Source organism: Carcharodon carcharias, chromosome 4, assembly GCF_017639515.1.
Source record: "Carcharodon carcharias isolate sCarCar2 chromosome 4, sCarCar2.pri, whole genome shotgun sequence".
Classification (NCBI taxonomy): domain Eukaryota; kingdom Metazoa; phylum Chordata; class Chondrichthyes; order Lamniformes; family Lamnidae; genus Carcharodon; species Carcharodon carcharias.
This window is the reverse complement of record NC_054470.1, coordinates 137,804,602-137,826,443: the sequence shown is the minus strand read 5'-3', so window position 1 is coordinate 137,826,443 and position 21,842 is coordinate 137,804,602. Positions and strand designations below refer to the sequence as shown.

The 21,842-nt window shown below is 44.2% G+C and overlaps 1 protein-coding gene across 10 annotated transcripts in view; it reads right to left on the bottom strand.

The window, feature by feature from the left end:
• fam172a (family with sequence similarity 172 member A) overlaps positions 1-21,842 on the bottom strand; it is a 684,886-nt gene that overhangs the window by 174,675 nt on the left and 488,369 nt on the right. The window contains exon 11 of one of the 10 annotated variants that reach the window (XM_041185658.1): positions 5,341-5,579. The exons of the other annotated variants lie outside the window; for them this stretch is intronic. Coding sequence (XP_041041592.1) covers positions 5,509-5,579 — 71 coding nt within the window. The 3' untranslated portion in view covers positions 5,341-5,508. Of the gene's footprint in view, positions 1-5,340; positions 5,580-21,842 lie in introns of those variants that run through there. 10 annotated transcript variants of the gene reach the window in all.

Sequence of the window (21,842 nt, the reverse complement as noted above, 5' to 3'; positions counted from 1 at the left end):
CCGCCCCTCTGCCAGTAACTGTGGCATCCAATGTGGCTGCAGCGATTGGGGAGATACCAGCTGTGGCACTGGCCGCTCCCTCCCAGGTGGGGCCAGCACAGGCTCCACGGGCCAGAGGACGCCGGCCAAGATCATCAATGCCAACAGGACAGCAGAGTGAGCAGGCTGTCTCCAATGCCAGTGCCAGTGAGGGGGGAGCAGCTAGACGTAGCACCCGCAAGTGAAAACTTAAAGCACCTTAATCACAACACGGGCTTATCACTGGTGATACTTTTTCCCCCACTTTTACGTTAAATGTTATTTGGTGTGATGGATAACACCTGTCAATTTAATTTGTATTACGTATGCCAGGCACTACAGCATTAAATGTGTTTCTGTTCAACAAGCCTCTGGGTGCTTCATAAGTTCTGCAGGGGTAAGCCCTTGTCACCCAGCAGTCATCCATCTAGTCGGGCTGGAGCACTGAAGAGCCTTGGCACTTGGAAGTGTCTCAGGATGTAAGCGTCAAGGGAGCTGCCTGGGTACCTTGCACAGACTTGCAGAATCTGCATCCTATGGTCACATGTTATCTGCATGTTCATGGAGTGGAATCCCTTCCTGTTGATGAAGGTATCCAGCTCACCCGCTGGTGCCTTGATGGCCACATGTGCACAGTTGATTGCACACTGGATGCGAGGGAACCCAGCAATTGCTGCAAAGCCTCTGGCTCGCTCAGCCTCTCTGGCCTCGTCCGTGCAGTAGTGAATGAAAGTCAATGCACACCTGAACAAAGCGTCTGTCACCAGATTGACACAATTGTGGACAGCTGATTGGGAGACACCACAAAGATCACCCACCAACCCCTGGAATGAGCCGGAGGCATTGAAGTTGAGAGCCACTGTGACCTTCAGTGTCACTGGCATGGGGTGTCTACCCACACAGTCGGAGCTGATCTCAGGGCCAATCATCTGATAGATGGAGGTCACTGTCTCCCTTGAGAGGCAAAGCCTCCTTTGGCATTGCACCTCAGACATATTGAGGTAGCTGCATCGCTGCCTGTAAACCCTGGCAGCAAGATAGTGGCGTCTTCTGCGGCCCCTCCCGCCTTGGACTTCTTGTTGGCCTTGCACCACTTGTGCCTGTGTCGGTTGTTCCCCTGGACGCTGAATAGGGATGCCTGGCCTCCTCCCCCTTCTGGCCCTCTCTTCCTCAGAGGAGGGGGTGCCTCCAGCAGAGACCACAATCCCCATTCCCAGGGTAAGGGAAGGCTGTCTGATACCTGGAAGGACCCAAGTGTTATGACTCCTCCGGAGTATTGAACTGAAGCCACTTATTTCTGTCAAAGCAGCTCTGAAGCGAAATGAAGATGTCCTGTTCACACAAGCAAGCAGCAGCAACTTATAAGCTAAAGTACAAACAACTCGCATTAGCAAGCCCACTCACCCCTCTTATTCCGCCCATGGACGAGTTTTTGAAAATGTGGCCTACCCGCCCGCGCAATGCCCTGAAAATTGATGGGCTACGGAAACTCCAAGACAATTCGTATCTCAAAGGCATTAACTGACCCGTTAATTAATGGCAGGTGCGCCTCCTTGTTCATCGCGCGCCCACCTAGCAAAATATTGCGAGGGTGAGTGGTGGCATCGGGACACCCGGCAGACATCATCGCGCGTCATATTACGTTTGGGTATGTCGGCCGCACGCTCACATGCCCAACATAAAATTCTTGCCATAAAAAGAAGAATCTTACCTTAATGGTTTGGCCACAGTAAGGAAAGGAAATTCTGAGTGGGGCACACCCAGCGGATGCTGTGCAATTTCTGGCAGGGATTTTTAAATAAGGACAGAGAGGTCCAATTTTCTTCCAGTATCTTTTAATGCATGCCCATACATCGTACAACACAACCTAGCTATATGATGCATGGTCAGTTGCTCAGTCATAGGTTGGACAGAAAGCTGTGCACAGTATGTACTCCTTCTACATTTGTCCCTTTCTGTCACATTAGGGCTGGAACAGTAGTCTGACAGCACTACCAATTGCACAGAACAAGACAGAATCTCACTCCATCCTATTTCGCTCTCACGAGCATTTTCAAACACTAACTAAGCAAGTCACAGTGAGGATGAACAGAAACCTGCTGGTTGGATGGCCATAGGGATGCCATCAATTAATCCCTGTACAACAGGAAATGCAGTGGTGCAGTGAAATCAAATGGCTATGTCATGCTTCTGTAAGTGGGAAAGGAGATTAAAACTGCTGGCAATGTTCTTGGATACATTTATGGGCAACACATTGGTTGATCCTGCAGAAGATCCCTTTGCCAACAGAAGGAAACCGATACATAAGATTGAGGAAAGTGATCAATAGAGTCTTGACATTTAGTTCAAGGACCCAATGACAACCAGGAACTGTGTGACAATGAAGGCTGATGGGGAGTAAACAGTGACAGCTTCGTCCCTGGGTGGCCTCGAACCACCAACCTTTCGGTTAACAGCCGAACACAATAACTGACTGCGCCACAGAGCCCCATGGCAAGTGGTCAATAGAGACTGATTGTCATTTCCATGTTGCTAATTGGCTACAGCTGACAGTAGAACTCTGCAACTACTTCCCTGCTGTCTTTACCAGGTATTTGTTTTAGGTCCTACCATTTTGCTGATGCCATAATGGCAGATCCAGGTGTCACATCTCAGGCTGAAAGAACAACACTCCAAGTCACAGATATGACTGCAAGAACAACATAATTCACCCTGCCTAACTATCTCCCTAACATGTGCTATCTCACCTTCAACAATCCCCATGTCAGGTGACCTCATATGTAATAAAGGGTGCACCTTACAGTATCTCAATACCATATAATATCTAAAAATCAAGTCCACACACACAATCAGCTATCATCATGACAACACTCCCTTATTAGACCTAAAGCATGTCCATCATTTTTCTGCTTGGTGTACATACATACGAACGTACAAATTAGGAGCAGGAGTAGACCACTCAGCCCCTCGAGCCTGCTCCGCCATTCAATAAGATCATGGCTGATCTGAATGTAACCTCAATCCCACATTCCTGCCTACTCCAGATAACCTCTCACCCCCTTGTTAATCAAGAATCTGTCCAGTTCTGCCTTAAAAATATTCAGACTCTGCTTCTACTGTCTTTTGAGGAAGAGGGTTCCAAAAGCTCATAACCCTCTGAGAGAAAAAATTTCTCCTCATTTCTGTCTTAAATGAGCCATCTCTTATTTTTAAACAGTTACCCCTAGTTCTAGATTATCCCTCAGTAACCCCTAGTTCTAGATTGTCCCACAAGAGGAAATATCCTCTCGACATCCATCCTGTCAAGGCCCCTCAGGATGTTAAATGTTTCAATTAGTTTGTATTCGATCCTTTACTAAACAAACTGCAAAAAAATTTTGCAAACAAACTTAAATCATTATTTTCTTAACTCACTGAGTAAATTAATTTCTTCAATTACAAATGTCAGCTAAGTTCAGTGTTTCACAGTCCAATATAGTTTCAGTCTTTTGTTCAATATTTCACTTTCTAGAACTATTTCTCTCCTGCTATTTAACTGTGGTATCTCTTGAGATAATCATCAATATGTAATTCAATGCTCCTCAATAATCTAATCTAATTAATTTCTCATGTACTTGCAAACATCACAAACAAGAATTTCAAAATCACAAGGGTAGTGTTCGGCGTACACCCTTTTTGTTTTGAACATAATCACAACATATAAAGCACGATCTTTGTATCAAGATTTGCTGTTTTTCAATTTGAAATCACGTTATTTTAAATCACAAATCATTACTCTAAACTGATCTCCACTTCATGTTCTGTTGCTAAATCACACAAAACCTTTGTATCGCTTTGGTGACCTCCTCTTATGTCATGGTCTGCCTATTGTCTCAGGAACTGTGGTTATCGCATCAGGGTTAGGAGGTCCCGGAGCCAATTTTTCCTCTGGATACCAAGCTGTCTCTCTGCCATCAGCATTCCTGGCTTGGACCTTTGGACTGGTGGATGTCAGCTTCACCTCAGCCCCTACATCTGGTTCACCTGCTGCTGTGTCTTTGTCCATGATACTTTTTTGATGCATGAAGAATTTCTGTCATACAGTACTCCTTCTGATGACCACAAAGCACGCTGTTTCCCTTCTTGGCGATGACAGTGTACAGCTTGGGGTAAAATGGTGTATCCATTCTTACTTGGATTCCCCTGTCTCAGTAGTGCTTCATCACCTGGCATCACATCAAACTGTCTTGCTCCCCTTCTGTGGTTTGCATCATGAACTTGGACCTCCTGATCAACACCAAAGTCTCCCAGCTCTGGCATCTTGGTGCATATTTTGCATCCAAACAGCAGTTTAGCAGGGCTTTTTCCTGTCATAGTTTGTGGAGTTGCTCTATACACGGCCACAGATGACAGAAATGCCTCCTTCCAATTTTTTCCCCACAGTCTGAGCAATCCTCATCCAATTCTGTAAAGATTGATTTTGTTGTTCCACTTCCACATTTGCCTGTGGCCATTTAGAGATTACTCTGTGATGGTGAATGCATGTGAGTTGCATGTAATCTGCAAAGGTCTGTGAAATGAATTGTGGCCCATTGTCTGAATATAGAATGACTGGTAGACCGTGCCTTGCAAATATTTAAGTCACTGCAGACCCCATTTCTCTGCTGTTGTAGACTTCATCACACCATACTCAGTAATGGCTGTAGTAGTCACTCACCATTAGCATGGACTCTCCATATGGAAGTGGAATTGAGAAGTCAACTCCTACTTTCTCCCATAGTCCAACAGGTAGCAGTGTGCAACATACTGGTCTTGGTAGATTGTCAGCTGACAAGGTGACATCCATGACACGTTTGGACAAACTGCTCCACATCTTTCTCCATCCCTGGCCTGCATACTTTGGTTCGTAAGTTTTGCTTAGTACCAATCACTCCAAAGTGACCCTCATGAGCTAGTATTACCAGACTGGGCCTCGGCTTTGGGGGCATTACAAGTCTGCTGCCTCAGAGAACACGTTCCCCAGTTGTGCACAGTTTATTTCATATAGCGATGTACGCCTTGAATGGGCAATTCTTCCAGTTTCCAGCTTAGATTCTCTGCCTGGTATAATTCAATTCTGGATCTTTGTGACTCTTTTCAATCTCTCTAGTTATCATTGCTCTGTGTGTAGCATGCACTGCCACAAACCACATGAGTGACTCTGCTTCCTTCTCCAGTGAGGATCTGTGTGTTTGAACCTCCATCAATAGTCGTGACAGTGGGTCAGCAATGTTCATCTTTCCAATTTGGGAACATGGTTTGGATCTGGGAAAATAAATAATCTCTAATGGCTTATGATCCATCACAAATTCAAATTCAATGCCTAACAAGTATGCAGGGAAACTTTCACATGTCCCCACCAATCCCAAAGCCTCTTTCTCCATCTGAGAATGTCTCCTCTTCACATCTGTCAAGATCTGCTCACATAGGCAATGATTCTTGGGCGTTCAGCATGCATTTCACCAGCACTGCTCAGAAGAGGCTCACCATTCTCCTCAATCGTGACAAATTCTGTCTCCACATTCTGATCCCAGCTCTCACATCTGCAATGAAGCATGCAAAAGTTTGAAGTGAGATTTTAAGTATGTAAGGATAGAGCTTTTTGACACATTTTCGAAATGTGCATTTGATTCTCTTTGCTTCAGTTCCTCTCGCATTGCTCTGTCGATGACATTACTGTAACTGCCTGAATCTACAGTAATGCTCACTTTAACACCACCAATAATCACTGGAACTTTCTTGTGGTTGCTCCGATTGACAGAAAACATGTATTCATGATTGCAATTTGTGCCCTTACTCTCTGCATCTTCTTCAGCTCGTCTCACAGTTGTGCTACTTTCATCTCTCTTTCCTTTACGTGACTTGCCAGGCTTCCCTCTCTGTTCAGATTTGCTTCTGCACTTCCTGGCAAAATGGTCTTTGCCCCCATATTTTCTGCATAGTCCATCCACTGCTTCCAAGGCAGCAGTTATTTTCAAAGTATCATCCAATGTTAAGTCACCTCCTCTTTCCAGCAGCTTATCCAACTTGCAATGTTGGACCACCTGATCCATTATCTGGTTATTCAGATCCGTCGTAACATAATTGCATCCACCTGACGCCTGCCTCAAATGGGTTACAAATTGTGTTACTATTTCCCCCTCTTTCTGTCTCATCCGATGGAAAACATGTCTTTGGAATGTGGCATTTGGTGTCACCGCATAATGGTCCTTCAAAGCTTTCACTGCCTTTTCTCCCTTGTCAGGTAACGTCTTGAAAGTCTCCCTCACTAAAGCACTCACATTGAACAACAATAAGGCCCGTCGCTATGCTTCCTGCACCAATGTCACCCCATCCAAAAACAGACTATAACTGTCAGCATATGCTTTGAACTCCTCCAGCCACACTTTCCATTTCACGCTAATGATCCTAGCATCACCCACCAGATCAAACGGCTCAATTCTCCAGACTGCAGACAAATCAGCTCCAGCAAATGCCATGACACAATCCTAAATAGCTCCATAATAATTCTCGTTGCCAATGTCACATCTCAGGCTGAAAGAACAACACTCAAAGTCACAGATTTAACTGCAAGAACAACATCACTTAATCTGCCATGCTGGCTAATTCCCTAACATGTGCTTTCTGACCTTCAGACCCTCAGGTTAGGTGACCCCATATGTAGTACAGAGTGCGCTTTACAATATCTTATCCAAGTACCGTATTGTATCTAATATCAAGTCCACACACACAATCAGCTATCATCATGACTCCAAGTATTTTTGTTCACCTTTTATAGCTTCAGCCATAAATTAGTGTTTGGGTTTCTTTAAAAGAAACTCCTCTTTAACTTAAGATTGACCTTCAACCAACACAGGATTTTGTAGCTTACAGTTATAAGCCTTGTTAATTTTTGATGTACAGTAAGTTTGCCTTCTACAAGTCCCTTATCATTTTCCCCTTATGATCTTCCTATTTTGTTGAACTCCTGTAAATGCTTCAACAACAAATAGCTTTTCAGTAATTTTGTAAACAATATTCAGCAGCTTTTGTTTCTGCATAAACTTTCTTTAGGTATTCTAGAAAACAAAAAAAATCAGCAATAAAAAGCCACTGATCTTTAAAAAGTATTTATTTGCATATAGAGCTTCTCTTTACGCCCCTTTCAGTGGGCACGTTAAGTACAACACAATCCCATCCTAAGATGATGGAGAATGTGTAAAGGGTCAGTTCCATTTATTAGCATTTTATAGCCAGGAGCTTAGCTGGAAGACTCTATGCACTAGTGATCTAACAAGATGTATCCCCCACCTTATGCCAATCTGAAAATCTGTTCCATTATTGCCCTTCAATGCACTGCTACAATCTTTATGTATCTTTGCATATTACCATATAGTCATTGCACAACACTACAGTGTAAAAAAAATCATACAGTTTGGTTGTTATAACTCGTCTTCCCCTTTTTATTTCCTTGTTCTGACATTACTTTATTCCTGTTTCATAAGATCAATTAGTAACATTGGGTAGGATCTTCCCTCCCATCAGGGGGGTTGTGTGGGAATGAGTGCGAGTGAGCGGCCCACCCAGCATGACATGCGCCAGGAAGCACTATGCGCTCTCGGTGCGGGTGGCGGGGGGGGGGGGAATTCCCTGAGCCAGGAGTGTGCTCTTTCGCACATGTGCACGAAAGAGCGCACAGATCTCCCTGAGGCAAAGTGTGGCCTCAGGGAGATCGGCTCAGGTTTCAAACATTGAATAAAGATGAGAAAAAAATTATTGACATGTCCCCTCATGTGACACTGTTACATGAGCTGGGACATGTCCATTAGTTTTATTTAAAAATTTCTGGAACATTTTAAATCCCTCATGAAACCTCATCCTGCCCGTGGATGAGGTTTCATGTTTTTTCTGAAGGCCGCTCGGGTTCTTTGCCTGCCCGGCAACCTTAAGGTTGGATGGGCAGGTCCATTAAGTGTTTTAATTACTTTATGAATGGCTTTTTGTGGCCGACCTGAAAATCTAAATGATGCGGGGTGACATCAGGATGCATGCCTGACATCACCCCGCATCATTTTACGCATTGGCGAGCAGGCCTCGCCCCCGCTCGCCAACCTAAAAATTCTCCCCATTAACTTAATCGATTAGTAACATTAATTTGGGCTAGGATTAAAAACAAGAGTGACAACTGAAGCAATTCAATGTGACAAAATGAAAGAACTGTGGTAACTTTCATTTTCACTGTCTGGGCAGTAATCTGAAAAAGCAGATCACCATTCCTTTGCAAAAAATACCTGATTTTTTTTTCGATTGATTTCAATGGGATGAAAACTGGATGGGTTCTAACGGCAACCCACTGTCAAATTACTGCCCGGGCAGAGGTGAAAACCTACCCCAGTTGAGGACACATTTTAACCATCAATAACTGCACTAATTAAAAATTCAACTGACAAGTGTGAAAAATCTATCAGATGAATGAAAAGCAACATGTAATAAATACATTAAGTTAGCAGTCTAAAAATACAGGTATCAATAGCTTAACCCTTCAATGCATTGCATCAAAACCATTACCAAAGCAACTGCTGTAACGAAAGAAGCTTGATAGTTTGCTTTTCAATATTTTACAAGAACACAAGTTGGCCTAATTCCTTCCACAGATCATATGCAACCTGCCACATCAAGGATTCAACTCAATTTCTAAAAGTTTGAAAAGGGAAAGTTCTACAGAATTTGCTCTGATCCTTTGGTATCTGCTAATTTAGGGTTATTGTGGTGGTGGGGTTTCCAAAACTACCTTGCTTCATTCCTGGCAAAGTCTTCACTGGAATGGGCTGAAGAATGGCAAATCCATGGGGCTATCTATGAAATCCATGTGGTCTTGAGGTGGCATTGCACTGTTTGTGAGTGCTAAGCATGCTGGAAATGGTAGGGTTAGCTTATTTACATAGTAATTGACATTTAAGCAGTATAACCGTGTAAAACAGGATGAATGCACTAGTAGGTGCGAAGACATGTTTCAGGTTTTAAAAGCCTGCAGCAAGTGAGAAGAGCAGCAGAAAACTGAAGGAGCAACAGGTAACTAGCTATAGCTCTTTACAATTTGGATTTTCCGAAAGCTCTTGTCTCAAAAGGGAATTTCTGCATTCTTACAAGGTACATGAAGGGGGAACTTAACCAAGCCTCTGGAGGCTGCTTTTGAGGCGGGGGAGAGAACAGATTTGGAAAAAAATGCATTGTTTTGGTTCTCTGACATGTTCCCGCCTCCTACTAATTTTCCTAGAGGTGGCTTCTGTGCAATGACGGCAACCTGTTTGGCAGCAGCGGGAAGCCAATTAAGCTCGTTAAATGGGCAATTAGTAACAAATCTCCAAGGGCAATGCAATTTTGATAGAGTGGGGCCCATGCAATGCTGTGTTAAAACTTCTGCTACTTGAATTCACATAGCAGGGGATCAGAGCAACATAAAAATCAGATGCAATCTGACTGTTTAATGGAGTAAACTGCAAGCCTGAGGGCAGTGGCTTGCCATTGCAAGAGCAGCTCCTGGAGAATCCTCTTGTAGGCAGTGTTTGGGGATCAGAGATGGCTGCCACTTCCCTAAGGTTTCTCAAGTCATGGAGTCATAATGGCATGATGCCATTATGCTGGTTTAATGTTGATGCTGGTTTTGTAGAGCAACCCGGTCAGTTCAATTTTTTTTATTCATTCATAGGATGTGGGCATCACTGGCAAGCCAGCATTTATTACCCATCATTAGTTGCCCTAGCTCAGAGTGCATTTAAGAGTCAACTACATTGCTGTGGGTTTGGCATCACATGTAGGCCAGACCAGGTAAGGATGGTAGATTTCATCTCATAAAGGGCATTAGTGAACCCGATGGGTTTTACAACAGTCAACAATGGTTTCACTTTTAATTTCAGATTTTTATTGGATTCCATTTCCACCACGTGGTGGGATTTGAACCCAGATCCCCAGAGCATTACCCTGGGCCTCTGGATTACTAGTCCAATGACAATACCAATACACCATCATCATCACCTCCCCAACCCCATTGCCCTGCAAGTTCATTTCCCTCAATCCAATTTCCTTTTGAAATCATTGGTCTCTCTACTTCCACAACCCTTGTAGGCAGTGAGTTCCAGGTCATTACCACACTGTGTAAAAAAAGTTCTGCCTCACATCTTCCCAGTATCTCTTGCCCAAAACCTTAAATCTGTGTCCCCTTGTCCTTGTATGGACAAATGGGAACAGCTTTTCTTTGTCCACCTTATCTAAACCTGCCATAATCTTGTACACATCAATTAAATCTCCTCTCAACCTCCTTTGCTCCAAGGAGAACAAAACCAGCTTCTCCAGCCTAACATTGTGGCTAAAATCCCACATCACTGGAATCATTCTGGCAAATCGCCTCTGCACCCTCACATCCTTCCTAAAGTACAGTGACCAGAATTAGACGCAGTGCTCTCATTGTGACTTAACCAGTGCTTTATTAAGGTTACATATAACTTCTCTGCTTTTATACTTAACATCTCTGTCTATGAAGCCCAAGATCCCATATGCTTTGCTAATTTCTCTTTCAATGTATCCTTCTACCTTCAAAGGTCTATGCACATGAACCCCTAGGTCCCTCTGTCCCTGCACACTCTTTGGAACTGTGGAATTAAGGGCAGCATCTTCCGATCGGTGAGTGGGGATGGGGCCCGCTCGCCGATGTGCAAAATGACGCAGGGATACATCGTGTGTGTGTCCCGATGTCACCTCGGGTCATTTTGATTTGCAGTTTGGCTGGTGCGCAGCCAAATTGGCTGTGCGCCCACTGAACTGTCAACGGCCTGTTAAGGCTATTAAAAGACTAATTAAGATGATTAATGGACCTGCCCAGCCTGCCCAATCGATCTTAAGATTGGTGGGCAGGCTGGGAGCCCAGGCAGGCTTTGGAAAAAACATGAAACCTCATCCACAGGCGGGATAAGGTTTCATAAGGGTATTTCAATTTTTATGAAATGTTTCAATTAAAGTTATGGACATGTCCCAACTCATGTGACAATGTCACATGAGGGGACATGGCAGGAAATTTTTTTTTATCACCTTTATTTGAAGTTTTCAATCGGAACCAATCTCCCTGAGGCAGCACTTTGCCTCAGGGAAATCTGTGCGCACTTTTCCACGCATGAGAGCTCAAATGATGATCTTAAATTGTTTGCTGGTATAGCTATTAGTGCACTCAGGATTGTTCAGCAAGTGCTGTCCAATTGTGAATCACATTTAACATTAGGTATTTTGTTTTCAGTTTTGCAAGTGTGCACTGCATGAGTAGGATCTGTACTCTGTGTATTACAAACAGCCGGGCAACACTTTGATTCGATTAGCCAATCATCGGTGTGTACTGCCATGTACCTGGCATCGCACTAGCACTGAAATTCAAACATGAGTTGTATGGTAGGCAGAGCATCAAATTGGACTGACAGCAGCATTCTATTAGTGGAAAATGCCAATTGAGTTACCACTGCATAGTAGTAGGATGAAATGGCTTGCTTAACCTGTTTGTTCAAATTTTCGTGATAGGCAGAGTACAGACCATACTTAACCAGCCTTTGATTGCTTAATCAAAGACAAAATGTCTACAATTAGTTGCGATTTTGTGATTGGGCAGCATTTATTGAACAATCCTGAGTGTGCTATTCAGCTACACTAACAAGCAATTTAAGGTTATCATAAAGCTCGTATTATGCCTCATTTATGCCTGCTAAAAGTGACAGACATTCCTACGCAGGTCTCGTTCTCTGCAAACAAAATAAATGTGTATAAACCTTGCATCTTTTTGAATTCCCGGAAGCATGGAGAGCCTATGGTTTTCCGTTGCTTTCTCCATGACAATGCCTCTGCCAATCAGAGTTGACCTGCCAAATAAAATGAGCCCCCTCCCCCTTTTCACCTGTTGTATAAAATTTGGCATCCTTGCATTTGTCCTGATGTGTGCAAGACAAAAAGCTTAGTAACATGTCTTTCTTTTCAGCAATATTCAGTGAGGTTTCTGTAGGAGTTGATTTCTGGTAAAGCATCTGGCTTCAAGTAAATGATCATAGGAACAAGTTGTCTGGGTGACAAACAACAGAAAAGGGATCAACAAGAAGATAATTATAGGGATGATAGATTGTGGTTGTGGTTCTGTTCCAAGCAGTTTTTTTGGTGTTGAGAACAGTCTGCTGCAGAACAAGGAACATCTTCTTCCAGTACTGTTCATTTGATATTCCGTATGCTGGCTAAAATCGTTTAAAACTCTTGTTAACTGAAGGGTTCCTAGCAGTGAGTTGAACTTATAGAGATAGGCAAGCTGAGGAGAAAGAGCGAGAGAGTCTTAGATGCAAGACTCCAGAGTTAAAGAATAGTAGAACCAGGAGAGTTCTGACAGAGGGGGTTATGCATACGACTCTAGCGGCATCTGTGTTGAACTGGGAGTCCACAAGCATGAGATGGTTGGAGAAAATTTAAAGGGAAAACCTTGCTGGAAGTAAGCAGAAGTCCCAAGAAATCTCAGCCCTTATACGAATCTTCAAAGCAGTACTCAGACCAAGTGGTTAATCTTCCAATTTTGGGTAAGTACCTGACTTGAGTTTATTGGGGTGTAAGTCAAATGGTGTAAGAGGAAAGTTGAGTTAGGAAGTTCGTTTTAAAGTTCATTCTAATTTTAATACCTTTAATATAGCTGACTATTTAAGAAAGAGTGTAGTTATCATTATTCATGTTCTTTGATTTTTGCATTTGTAAAATTCTTTTGATTTAAATCATGAACCTTTGTTTCATTCTCATAGTAAATAACTGGGCTTTGGATTCTATAAAATAAATAAACACGTTGCTGTTCTCCATTGAGATCATGTGGAGCCATGTGGGAAGAGGTAGCATTGGCAGAGTGCAATCTCCCTCACTTTAGGAACAGCAGACCTGTGCAAGCAATAAGTTCAATGACCTAATGAGGCAGGCAAGAAGAGAGTTGTCACTGTCTTCCTTTTCTCTCGGGCATGTGCATCACACTCCAGATCTCTAGCTCTTCAATTTGAAATTTGTGTGGCCTTCTCTCGTCACAAAATTTACTTGCATGCTTATTTCTTAAAAATATAGTAAATTCATTAACAGGTTAGCCTTCACCTCATGCACACAGTCTTGTTTCTGGAAAACCAGCTCATAAGGTCTGTGAAAGTCAGGTGACTCAAAGCAACACTGCAGATATAAAAGAGCTAATCCTGGACAAGAAGCAAGCAATCAAGCGCCTGGGGAGACACTCAGGTCTCACTGTGGGAGATGGAGAGACAAATGAGTCAGTGAAATGAGCTGGTGCAAATCTTGATACTTACCAGCTGCAGCACTTTAAACCATCAAGCTAACAGAAAACCTTGACCTTTCACTGTTTCCTCAATTTCTCTGGACGCCATTCACACCTTCTAACTTTGTGTGCTCTTTACTGCAGCCCTAGTACAAAAACTGAGTGGTGGAAGATGATGATGAAGAGTTACTTGATCTGTATCTTGCTTCATGTGCCTCTTCCTCAGCCTCCTCAATATGATTCCATCCTCAGTTGTCACTCACTTTTTCAATTTCATGCAGCAGCTCGAATACATTCATCTATGGTAATGCAGGCCGTATAAGTGAGGAAGTAGCACTATGTGATTCAGAGCTCCAGTGAGCAGGAGGAGTGGAGAGTATTTGAAGACACATCCATTGTCCAATGGAGATTCTGATGCATTGCCCTTGGCTGCAGGATCAGTTAACTAAGATCTTATGAACCTCTGAAAGAAAGGATGTTTGAGGAATATAAACCAATGTGCAAACACTGAAGTCACTTCAGGATTTGCAGCAAATAACGGGTATGACTCTCAAGTTTGCAGCCCCCATATAGGTTAAGATTATGACAGCATTTATCACATTGCAGATATCAATGCAAGATGTGGAATTATCATTGTAGTCTGTGACTGCTCAAACTCAAAAAATGGGCCAGGGCAAGTCAGTGCCTCCTCATCCACAGAAACACAGACTACAGCTGAAGTCACGGAGAAAAAATTAAAAACACACAGAAATGTTGCTGACTTCGAGACATGTGCTGGTAATTCGTTGGGGGGTAGAACATAGAGAGCAGCAATAGAGGGAATGCTCTGTGATTGCAAAGATATGAAAAGTAATGTTCCCCAGGGATCTTTACAGGAGTTTCAGATTTTCACTATATATAGGTTAATGACTTGGATGAAAGAATAGAGAATTGTATATCCAAATCTGCAGATAATACTAATTTATAAGGCACAGTAAATTTGTAGATGGGAGCATGGGGTTACAAAGTAATATGGACACAGTGACAAGGGCAAATTGATGCAAGCTGGTATCCAATGTGTGGAAGAGTGAGGTTCTGAAAAAGAAAAATAGGAATACTTTTTAAATGATGAGAGAGAAAGAACTGTGCAGTAGCATAGGGACTTGTGTGTACAAGTAAATAGAGCACTAATAGCTGGTCCATGGGTACAAAAAGTAATCAAAAAGGCAAATAGAATGCTTATCCTTACATCTCAGGGTTTGGAATAAGAAAGTCAGCAAGTGATACTGCAGCGCCTTTGGTCAAACTGCATTGACCTGGAGTATTGCATAGAGTTTTGGGCCCTGTCAAGCTCATACAATATGATTTTATGGTGTATAAATTCAAAATGGACACTTTAAAACAAAATGGAGTTGAGAGGTCAGATGATCTTTTCTTTCCTATCAATACACATGGGACTATAAGATCACTCAACTAATCTTCATGTCTGGACAAGTCACAAAAAATGCAAAAGACCTTTCCTGTGATTAATGGCTGCCCTTCTCCAAATAATAAAAAAAACCTGTTTTCACAATATTGCTTGCAGGCTTTTCAGCCTCAGAGTTGAAATCCAAAGAATGCGCGTGAAAAAAACTTTATTCTACCAAGATGTAATGTAGATGGGCGAAACTCAAATCCCATTGTTTGACAATGGCCTAGGTATCAAAAATGTTATGTGAGGATAATGGAAAAACAGATACTCTGGTCACTTGACAGAAACTATGGCCTGAATTCTACCTTTGGGGTGTGCCCAAAGTCGGTGCAGCCGGAAGCAGATGCAAAGCCTGCTTCCGGCTGAGTTCGTTCCGTGAACACGATCTTACAGTAGGTGGCCAATTAAGGCCCAACCAGCGTGAAACACGACTGCTGGATGTGTTTTCTGTGCACAGGGGTGGGAACGAACTAGGTGCTGGGTCCAACGTGGACCCAGTGGGGTGTTCAAAAATGAAGAGGCAACTCCTTGAAGGCTCCCGGGGATTGTGGGGGAGGCTGAGGGAACTGTTTTGAAGCAATCCAAAAAGTTTGCTGGTGTGCAGTCATGGCGTCAGCATCTGCTGGTCATGGAAGGCGGGAGGGCAAGTCAGGTGGGCACTCTGCCCCACATTTCTCAGATGAGTGGCTGGGAGTGCTGGTCGACAATGTCAGTGCCAGGCAGCATATCTTAATGCACAGGGACGGCAAGGGAAGGCCGCCCATCTGACCAAGAAGGCCTGAATAGAGGTCGCCACCCAGGTCAGTGGGCACGACGTGGTACACTGCACGTGGCTTCAGTGTCGCAAAATATTTAATGAGCTGCGGTCAGCAAGGGTAAGTGCAGAAATGGCATGGGCCTGTGTGGAGAACTTTAGTCAGGTGCCCGTTGCTCAGAACGTTCAAGGGTCTAAAGAGTGTGTATGCCAATTGGCACTGAAGCCTGCCCTGCCAAGGGTGAGATGTCAGCACAACTGGCCTCAGCGCATTGCAGGATGAGATGTGCCACAGTGACACGGCCTACCTAATGTCCGGGTGGGAGAACGGGGGCGGGTAACCAAGAAAGGACCTTCAGGGAGAAGGAGCAATAATGCGGCTTTCTATTTTTCCCTGTCAGGAGAAGAGCAGTCATAATGCTGTGAAGCGCCACAGAACGGGTGGAGGAGTGCCAAATCTGTGCATCCCCATGAAGCATGAACTAGAGGTGAAATGCCAACGGCCAACTCCCTCCTCCGGTCATGGTGAGGTGGGGGTCTCGGATGTAGTTAATAGTGCAGGTGACAGATACTTGTGTGGTGGAAACTGGAAACATAATGGGCTCATCTCATCGGAAACTGAACTATCATAGCCAGAGAGACCATTGACCATAAATGTGCCTGACATTATTTGCGTTAATTATTTTGACGTCTGTGATAGGGATGGACACTTTGTTCTTTCTTTGTCCATGTGAAGTAACATAAACTTAAATGGGCTGAGTTGGCTGGATGGTATGAATAGGTGCCAGATGCAGCACAGACTTGTAAAAGTATGGCATTATGTGCTGCTGGCGAACTGGGTTGGATTCTCATTTATTGATTGTTTTTTTTATTTGTTCATGGGATGTAGGTTTTGTTGGCTAGGCCAGCATTTATTGCCCATCCCTAATTGCCCTTGTTCAGAGGTATTTTTAAGAGTCAATCATATTGCTGTTGGTCTGGAGTCACACGTATGCCAGACCAGGTTAGGACAGCAGACTGCCTTCCCTAAAGAACATTAGTGAACCAGGTGCATTTTCAGGACAATCAACAATGGTTTCATGGTCATCATTAGACTTTTAATTCCAGATATTTATTGAATTCAAATTCCACCATCTGTGATGGTGGGATTCGAATCCGGGTCCCCAGAGCATCACCCTGGGTCTCTGGTTCAGAGACAGCATGGTCCTGGTCTCCAGCTGTGCTCCCACTGCTGGCTGCCTGGGACCTCTCTGTCTCTGCCAGCTCCTCATGTGATGTGCCCTCACCATTGTGCATTACCTGCGGAACCAGTCCAGTGACAATACCACTATGTCACCGCCTCTCCCAAAGGTTAGCAAAGGAGACCGTGCCATTAGCTTGACAAGGCATCGATGCCTTGGATGCCTATCTGAAGGTTCACTGGATCAAAGCATCCCTGGTGTCCCTACCTCCATGAAGGTTCCTGTCCTCTGCCTCAAGGTCCTCACCCTGCACCTCCCCAGGCTCTTCGTCTGAGCCATCACTTGAGTCATCCTCCCTGTGGAGCTGCCGCGCTTTCCTCAGCCTCCAGTGAGTCCCTATTTGATAGAGCCAGGTTGTGCAGAGCACAGCATGCGATAGCTATGATGGAGACATGCTCTGGAGGATACTGCAATGCTCTTCAACAGCCCATTGGTCCTCTCCACCTCTGTCCTTGTGGAGGCATGACTCCTATCATATCTCTCCTTGGCCTCAGTTCTTGGGTGACAGAGTAGGGTCATCAGCCACCCGTTCAAAGGCTATCCCTCGTCAACTAGGAGCCATCCATCCACTCGTGCATGAGCCATGAACAGCCTTGGTACCTGTGCAAGATGTAAGTAGTGTGTGAGCTCCCAGGGTGAAGGGCACAAACTTGGAGAATCTGTGTCCTGTGATCACAGATGATCTGAACATTCATTGAGTGGAGCCCCTTTCTGTTTACGAAAGCTCCCAGCTCACCTGCTGGCGCCTTGATGGCCGCATGAGTGCAATCTATTACACCTTGGACACAGGGGAACCCAGCCATCGCAGCGAACCCTCATGCTCTCTCTGCCTGGCTCATCTTGTCTGTCCGGAAGTGGATGAACATGTGGATGTGTCTTAAAATAGCATCAGTCAAATAGCATCAGCTTGATACAACTGTGTGCAGCTGATTGAGAAATGCTGCACAGAAGCCCCACTGAGCCCTGAAAAGAACCGGAGGAATAGAAGTTGAAGGCCACTGTGACCTTCAAAGCCACCGGCATGGGGTGTCTACCCATGCTGTTGGAGGCGATCTCCCAACATACCATGTGACATATTGCTGTCACTGTGTCCCTGGAGTGGCGGAGTCTCCTGTGGCACTGGACCTCGAACATCTGGAGGTAGTTGGAGCACTGCCTGAACACGCTAGCTGCTGGGTAATGGCATCTTCAGCATGCCCTCTTGCCTTGGCCTTTCCTCCTGGCCCTGCACCAATTGAGCCCGTGCCTCTCCTATTAAAGGTCTGTCCTGGGATGCTGCCCGCGCTCACCTGGCCCCTTCTCCCTCCTGCCCATCTCTTCCTGCTCAGGGGAGGTTCCACCAGCAGAATACACTATCCCCATTAGATGGGATGCAAAGGAGCAGTGTCTTGAAAATGAAGGAGCACTGTGCTGTAAAACTCAGGGGAACCTTCCAGGGAAGATGAGGACCTGAGATGCTGAAGGGCAGGCTTCACAATCAAGCGAAATGCAAAGAAACTCTAGGACAATTTTGCCACCTCGTTGCTGTGTGAGTACAATGACAGAGAAAGTGCTGCTGCTCCGGGGGCCTTTTTTCCCACCTGTGGATGAGGAAATGATTAAAACATAATTTCTGCCCACCTGTTTTGCCCGCGCAATGAACTAAAAATTGCAGGGGCAATATAAAATCGCAGTCAATAGCCTTGTTAATTACCTTAATTGGCCCTTTAATTGTCAGTGGGTGCTGCTCTGACTCCTGCACGGGCCCACCGACCTCAATATTGCATGCATGCATGCGCGATGATGCTGGGATGCATGCCCGACGTCTTTTCATCCAATTTTACGTGCTTTCGGGTCGGGCACACACCGGACTTCAAAACGCAAGATTCAGACCTATCTTTCTAATAAGGAGATTTAAATCTTGGAGCAGAAAGGAAGAAACATCCAAACCAATGAAGGAGCAAGACCCTGCCTAAGAACAATCAGTAGACAGAGACATCAGGTTGGCCTTGATCTCTCCATTTGAGCAACTGAACAGGGCTTTGATTGCACCTCGATTGGAGTGGAACAAAAGAAATCTACTCTTGCAAGCAATAAACCACAGTGAATCCGTCTTCCTAAACCTCCACATTTGTTTCCCCAGTGATCAAAAGTATTACAGGCCTGCAAGGTTTTCAAGGCTTCATCCAGGGAAAAGGAAATGTGACAGAACTTTTGAACTTTTAAGACCTAAATGCATATTACCTTTTGTTATCGCCATTCTTTTCTTGTCTGTGTCTGTATGATTGTGCAAGTGGGTATGCTTGTGTATATATTCAGGTGTTGAATAATAAACATTGATCTTTCTTTTCAAATTTACAAGAAAACCTGTCATTTGTCTGTTCCTGGCAGTTACAACACTTGGGGGGTTTTAACATTTTTCCTTCATACAAACATGCTGTCTTTGGTCAGTCGAGAGGTGAAAAAATGGGGGATCATCCCTATCATCTCTCCCTTGTCAGTAACAGCATCGTACCTCAACTGGCCTTGGAGGGGGCAGATTGCAGATTTACCAGAATAATACACTGTTTAAAGGATTAAATTATGCAGACAAGTCACAAACACTTGGTTTGTATTAAAAACAAAAAAACTGCGGATGCTGGAAATCCAAAACAAAAACAGAATTACCTGGAAAAACTCAGCAGGTCTGGCAGCATCGGCAGAGAAGAAAAGAGTTGACGTTTCGAGTCCTCATGACCCTTCGACAAAACTTGAGTTCGAGTCCAAGAAAGAGTTGAAATATAAGCTGGTTTAAGGTGTGTTGTGGGGGGGGGCGGGGCGGAGAGAGAGAGAGAGAGAGAGAAGTGGAGGGGGGTGGTGTGGTTGTAGGGACAAACAAACAGTGATAGAAGCAGATCATCAAAAGATGTCAACAACAATAGAACAAAAGAACACATAGGTGTTAAAGTTGGTGATATTATCTAAACGAATGTGCTAATTAAGAATGGATGGTAGGGCACTCAAGGTATAGCTCTAGTGGGGGTGGAAGGAGCATAAAAGATTTTAAAATATTTAAAAATAATGGAAATAGGTGGGAAAAGAAAAATCTATATAATTTATTGGGAAAAAAAGGAAGGGGGAAACAGAAAGGGGGTGGGGATAGAGGAGGGAGCTCAAGACCTAAAGTTGTTGAATTCAATATTCAGTCCGGAAGGTTGTAAAGTGCCTAGTCGGAAGATGAGGTGTTGTTCCTCCAGTTTGCGTTGGGCTTCACTGGAACAATGCAGCAAGCCAAGGACAGACATGTAGGCAAGAGAGCAGGGTGGAGTGTTAAAATGGCAAGCGACAGGGAGGTTTGGGTCATTCTTGCGGACAGACCGCAGGTGTTCTGCAAAGCGGTCGCCCAGTTTATGTTTGGTCTCTCCAATGTAGAGGAGACCACATTGGGAGCAACGAATGCAGTAGACTAAGTTGGGGGAAATGCAAGTGAAATGCTGCTTCACTTGAAAGGAGTGTTTGGGCCCCTGGACGGTGAGGAGAGAGGAAGTGAAGGGGCAGGTGTTGCATCTTTTGCGTGGGCATGGGGTGGTGCCACAGGAGGGGGTTGAGGAGTAGGGGTTTGTATTTCTTTGAGACATGAATAGTTGAGGGATGATTTGATCAAGTTGCTTAGAATGATAAAGCAATTCAATAGGCTTGATACAGGAAACAATTTTTGTTGGTGGGATAATCCAGAACAAGGGGCATAATCTTAAAAATTAAGCCTCTTCGAACTAAAACCAGGAAGCATTTTATCACATAAAATGATAGGAGCACCTATAACTTCCCCCCCCCCGATAGCAATGGATATTGGATCAAATTTTTTTAATTCATTCACGGGATGTGGGCCTCACTGGCTGGCCCAGCATCTATTGCCCATCCCCAGTGGCCCTTCAGAAAGTGGTGGTGAGCTGCCTTCTTGAACCGCTGCAGTCCATGTGGTGTAGGTACACCCACAGTGCTGTTAGGGAGTTCCAGGATTTTGACCCAGCAACAGTGAAGGAACAACGATATATTTCCAAGTCAGGATGGTGAGTGATTTGGAGGGGAACTTCCAGGTGGTGGTGTTCCCATCTATCTGCTGCCCTTGTCCTTCTAGATGGTAGCGGTTTGGGAGTTGCTGTCTAAGGACCCTTGGTGAAATCCTGCAGTGCATCTTGTTGATGGTACACACTGCTGCTACTGTCTGTTGGTGGTGGAGGGAGTGAATGTTCGTGGATGTGGTGGCAATCAAGCGGGCTGCTTTGTCCTGGATGGTGTCAAGCTTCTTGAGTGTTGTGGGAGCTGCACTCATCCAGGCAAGTGGGGAGTATTCTATCACACTCCTGACTTGTGGATAAGGCTTGGGGAATCAGGAGGTGAGTTACTTGTCTTTCGAGTAACGTGAGTTACTTGAAATTTTGAAGACTGGGATTTGATTTTTATTAGGTATTGTATGTAGGGATTTGGACCAAAGGTGAATAAATGGATATGAGGTACAGTTCAGCCATGATCTAAACACTGTATTCTGCACTTCTGATACTTGGGGCTAGGTTACAGATCACATTTTCTCAGGGCTTTCAGGGTCTAGTGAGAACCATTACTTCTGCCAGTGGAGGGGGGCAGTATTTTAATATCTGTTTACTATCAGGCACAGAAACCGAAAAGCTAATCCAATTGTGTATGTTTTCCTTTAGGCATTTCATAACTATATATTTTCATTAAAAAAATCCAGGCAATTTTGTTTGAACTGGCACAAATATGTTGAATGCACACACAATAGCAAATGAAATGGTTGCTTGACATCATTTAAAAATCTCGTGGTGACAGACAAAAATGTCAAAGAGGTTTAACTCTCTGTAATAGAAAGTTGATCATCTGTGCATAGTTTTACATGAACTCTCAAATGAGTTGTACACAAAGCCTCATGGGCATTGAAACAGAAGGGAATAAAAAAAAGGGAGTATAACACCTTAAGGTCGGAGGTCACTGAAGATTTTGGCAAATCTCAGCAGACATTGCGTCAGATTAAACAAGGAGAGATTGCCCTTCAACCTCAACCTGTTAAGACCCTTAAATCTGACGGTG